The sequence below is a fragment of the Penaeus vannamei genome, unplaced genomic scaffold, assembly GCF_042767895.1.
Source record: "Penaeus vannamei isolate JL-2024 unplaced genomic scaffold, ASM4276789v1 unanchor2817, whole genome shotgun sequence".
In the NCBI taxonomy this organism is placed as follows: domain Eukaryota; kingdom Metazoa; phylum Arthropoda; class Malacostraca; order Decapoda; family Penaeidae; genus Penaeus; species Penaeus vannamei.
In genome coordinates, this window is record NW_027215805.1 from 2,501 (window position 1) to 7,711 (window position 5,211).

Consider the following 5,211-nt stretch of genomic DNA (forward strand, 5'->3'; position numbering starts at 1 on the left):
AAGGCAGTTTCGAAGGATATTTCACTCGTAAGTAGCTTTTAGTTACTGCGATGGAACAACTGCATGACTCCTACAAAAAGTTTGACTCTGAAATAAGTTATGACAGAAAATAGTAGTCACATGTGCTTTTTAATTTATTTAATCAAATTTACCCAGATAAGGAAATATGCTAGTTGCCAAACCTCCTTTATAGTCCAGCTTTCCAGGTGACTTAGAGTTGCGCCATGGAATGGTATTGCCACTCCAAAAGATGGTAGGTATTTTTTTTTTTTTTTCATTTAAATGACATCCTTGACTTACCAGACTGGCATACACCAGACATTCTTGACTAGGTTTAACAGGATCCAGCCTGGAAAATTCTAATAGTTTCTGTAGCTTGGGAAATCAATTTAGATAGTAAATAAAAACCTAAAATTTGTTTATCGGAGGGTCTTGGCCGCTCCACTACGCCAAAATGTGAACTCAGAACCTTTCTCGGCCTATTTCTATCATGCTGCAAAACACTATTAATTCTCAACGGTAGATGTAAATCAGTCAAATTTTGACTGTTAAATTATCCGTTAAATTATCCTCTGACATTCTATTCTGAACAGGCCTTTTCACTCGGCCCCACAGCTCTGTGGGTCCGAGTAAGATGGCGACCACTGAATTTGGCAGGCTTCACCTAGTAAACAATAGATTCTCGATTCAGTGTTTATTTTTTAGATCAGTGCTTGGACAGCGTAAGGCATGGAGAGCAAACGAGAAAGAAGGAAACAGGGATATAACAGAAGAGAAAAAGATATTGAATCAGTGGAAAAAAAAAAACATTCACAATCAGCATAATCTCACCCAAAGAAGCTCAACCGAATGGATTCTCCTCTGAAGGTAGCAGGGCTCCTGTCTGCACTTACGGAGTACATGTTTAATTCGACTTCGGTTTTTGGGCCAGGAGATAGCTGAAAAAAAAAAAAAAAAACGGCGAGAAATTAGCAAAGCCTGTTGCTGAAATAAAGTGAATAAAGAATAGATTTGATAATAACATGAACGATATTGAGACATCACTACCAGCAGCCACGATTATGGCAACAATAAACAACGCACTATCTATTGTTACGGCCGCCGTAATCAGCACTATCTGCGGCAGTGCTACGGCAGTGCCTTTTGAGCTTGCGGTGGATGTTTGGATTTGGGTTTCGCATTCTACAAAAATGGCGGCCGACACGAATAACCAACCTAACCTAACTTAACCAATCTAATCTAACCTATCCAGTTAGGTTGGGTTAGATTAGGTTGGAAATGGGTAAAGGGCTCATCAAACGTAAGTAATTGCCATAATGATCAGATTATGCGCATGCGCAGTGGACTGTCGTAACTCTAGAATATGGATAAGCGAATACGGCTGCTGTAAGTATTCTGCGCCCAATAATAAAGGTAATAACACCGCGCTTGTTAACCCATTCCTGTGGAAGGACGCCACTGGTTTAAATTACGCCCTTTTTATAACCGTTCCCTGATCTTTTTCTTTTCTTTTCTTTTTGTCTAGTTTAATGTTGAAGTCGTCCCATATCCATGTGGATGTAGGGGGCATGCTCGTAGAGAAACATGAAGCTGTAGGGTGGCCAGTTCCTTTCCACCTGTTATACTGTTATACCTGTTATACCAATACTCATTCACGACTGAGTGGGGCCGCTGGGCGCAAACCCTGGGTCACGTGATTGCAAAGCCAGCGCTCTACCTCAGCTTTTGCCTTCACTTTTAGTTTATTAGCCAATAATTTCCAAACTATGGGTCAGCGGTTTTCATTTCCTGATATATCTTCTCCCTTACTCGAAAATCTCTTTCATACCTACCCCTGGTATACAATTCCCTTAAATATATAAATCTTCAAGAAGACACTCTTTGCGTTCAGTGCACGGATATATTGAAAATAAAATGCACTCGGAATAGAAAAGGAAATGGGTAATCAAAAGAAGAATAAAAAAAACGGCGAAGACATACTTTTCTTTCTTTATACACATAATATACATATAATTTCTCTTACAAATTAAACCGAAATGTCAGCACCATCCACCATACCTTTTCGGCAATACTAATTTAGGCAGCCGCACTATATTTACAAAGGAAAGTATAACATAATTATTGACTAGAGTTCGTACATGTCGGGGAAGTTGATAAAATTGTGGGGACCTCACAGGTTGTGCTTTAATTGAAATTCAAAAGTTGCCTCACTACAGTCCACAAACCTCGTTGTCTCGAACCGTCTCGAATGTACTGTGAGCTTTCTGCAAAATACAAAATACGGGGGTTTGGAAGGTATGCTTCGTTTGTACTGCAAAATATCCCCAGGTGAGGGGTCGGGAAATATGTCTAGGGAAAGGGGTCCGGGTTGGGTTGGGTTAGGCTAGGTTGAGGGTTAGGTTAGGTTAGGTTAGGTTAGGTTAGGCTAGGCTAGGTTAGGTTAGGTTAGGTTGGTTAGGTTAGGCTAGGCTAGGCTAGGCTAGGCTAGGTTAGGCTAAGCTAGGCTAGGTTAGGTTAGGTTAGGTTAGGTTAGGTTGGTTTGGTTAGGTTAGGTTAGGTTAGGCTAGGCTAGGCTAGGCTAGGTTAGGTTAGGTTAGGTTAGGCTAGGCTAGGCTAGGCTAGGCTAGGTTAGGTTAGGCTAGGCTAGGCTAGGCTAGGTTAGGTTAGGCTAGGCTAGGCTAGGCTAGGTTAGGTTAGGCTAGGCTAGGCTAGGCTAGGCTAGGCTAGGCTAGGCTAGGTTAGGTTAGGTTAGGTTAGGTTAGGTTAGGTTAGGTTAGGTTAGGTTAGGTTAGGTTAAGTTTGGTTTGGTTAGGCTAGGTTGAGGGTTAGGTTAGGTTAGGTTGAGGGTTAGGGTTAGGTTAGATTGGTTAGGTTGAGAAATGTCGGGATTTTGGTTAGGTTAGGTTGAGAAATGTCGGGATTTTGGCAACACTGACACCGGCGATCTCGCAACGGCGCGCCGCCGGAATCTCGTTCGGATTTTGCATTTTTTTTTTCAAAATTTTCACTTTTCATTCTGCTATTTCTTCCGTGTGTATGCCCCCCCTCCTACCTCCAACCCCCCATTCTCCACGGGTCACCCAAGAGTGAAGGGGATAGGAGGAAAAAATAATAATAGGCGCGTCTGTCTTACTTAGATTTACCATAATTTCTCTTACAAATTAAACCGAAATGTCAGCACCATCCATCATACCTTATTCCGCTGAAAATGCTAAATAATGGATCGGAAAACGTAGGACATCCACACACCACAGCGTAAAACACAATGACTGGAAACGGTTTGCGTTCTCATACTTACTTCAAAATACAAAGGGGTTAATCATCTTATGCAAGTTTATTTCCACTACATAACTGTTGAATTTGCAATTAATAAACAAGGAATTCATAATCGTAGAGTACTTATAAAAACGAATAAGTATTGGCCTATTTTTCATTTTACATTCAGTAATCATACATCTACGTGCTTAAATTATTTCATTTTCCATTTGTTCTTGGCTGATATCAATGATAAGTTTTGCCACGTCATTCTTTTATTATTATTGACACTTAAGGCATGCTGTCCTTTTTTGGTCTTGTTTGATTGCATGATTAATAATTACTATGAATATTATCTGCAATAGGGTGTCCATCTTCGACGTGTTTGAACTATAGACTTTATATTATTGTTGCACTTCCGAGGTTTCAAATCTCGCTTTTTAATATGTTGAAATAAAAGGAAAGTTATGAAATATTTGGAAAGATCTTTGTTTTGATGCTAACATTTTCAATTAATATCTCTTGTTAATTTAGACTGATTATAAAAGAAAAAAAAGAAAAAATTCGTTTTGAAAGTTTTGAAAGCTCATTCATTTTATAGTCGTAAAAATCGTTTACAAATTCGTGGTTCAAAGTTTCAAGTTATTAATCATAGATGAGTTGATATTGCAGATAATATCCATAGTTATTTTTATGTAATCCAACAATCAAAAGAGGACGGTGCAGCATGACAATAATATTAATAAAAGAATGACGTGGCAAAACTTATCATTGATATCAGCCAAGTGCAAATGGAAAATGAAATAATTTAAGCACGTAGATACGTGATTACTAAATGTAAAATGCGCCAATACTTATTCCTTTTTTATAAGTAATCTACGACCAGGAATATCTCAGGCTCATTTATTAATAATGAAACAGTTATGCAGTGCAAATAACTTTATATAAGCTAACTAACCTCTCTGAATTTTGGGGTAAATATGATAACGAAAACCGTTTCGTCATTGTGTACTGCGGTGTAGTCGGTGAGAGTTTAATTTTTTCCGTTCCATTATTTAGCATTTTCAGAGGAATAAGGTATGATGGATGTGGGTTGAAATTTGGGTTTAATTGGAGTGTTTTAGGGAAATTACATGTATATGCATATATATATTCAGTTAGAAAAAGTAAGAAACAAGCATGTCTTCATCTTTTTTTCCTCAGATTTGATTAATCTTTTTATTACCATCTTCTATTCCGATGCGTTTTATTTTGCATATATCCATGCACTGAACGCAAAGAGTCTTGAAGATTTATGTATTTAAGTGAATTGTGTACCAGAGTTGGGTAAGAAAGATTTTTGAGGAAGGGAAAAGATATCAGGAAATGAAAACCGTTGACTCATCGTTTGGAAAGTATAGGCTTATCTAGACTAAATGAGGTGGCAAAAGCTCAAAGATGGAGCGCTGGCTTTGCAAGCAAGCGGCCCAGGGTTGGCGACAAGCCATCGTTGGCAAATTATATGCCAACCTAAACTAAATATTACTCAAACGATGTTTTGAAGGGAAAAAAAATCAGGGAACAGTTATTATAAAAACAGAAGCGTAGTTTAACCTCCATATTCTGGCTAACGTAGAGAGACAAGAGTGGCGTCATTCCACTGGAATGAGTTAAGCGCGGTGTTATTGCCTTTACTGTTGTCATAATTGTCGCTGCTCATAGTGTTGTCTCAGTATTGTTAATGTTAATACCAAATAAATTCTTTATTCACTTTATTTCAGCAACACGCTTTGCTAATTTCCCATGTTTTTTTTCAGCTATCCCCTGGTAAAAAGACCGAAATCGAATTAAGCATGTACGCCATAGGTGCAGACAGGATCCATGATGGCCTCAGAAATGAACTTATGTGGTTGGGCTTCATTAGGTGAGGTTATTCTGATTGTGAATGTTTTTTTCCCACTGATTCAATATCCTTTT

The 5,211-nt window shown here is 38.5% G+C and overlaps 2 protein-coding genes across 4 annotated transcripts in view; one reads left to right on the forward strand and one right to left on the reverse strand.

Moving 5' to 3' along the window:
• Nucleotides 1-3,445, reverse strand: part of LOC113816654 (protein lifeguard 1) — a gene marked incomplete at its 3' end in the record, with an annotated part of 4,160 nt that extends 715 nt beyond the window's left edge. Inside the window, 2 exon segments of one of the 3 annotated variants that reach the window (XM_070120103.1) lie at nucleotides 832-938; nucleotides 3,299-3,445. In XM_070120103.1, coding sequence (XP_069976204.1) covers nucleotides 832-902 — 71 coding nt within the window. 3 annotated transcript variants of the gene reach the window in all.
• On the forward strand, nucleotides 1,161-5,158 carry LOC113816690 (protein lifeguard 1; the record flags this gene model as incomplete). Its single annotated transcript, XM_070120105.1, is given in 2 exon segments — nucleotides 1,161-1,300; nucleotides 5,052-5,158. A coding segment is annotated over 1 exon segment (71 nt), but the record flags the coding sequence as incomplete, so codon positions are not given.
• Nucleotides 5,159-5,211: the final 53 nt, after the last annotated feature.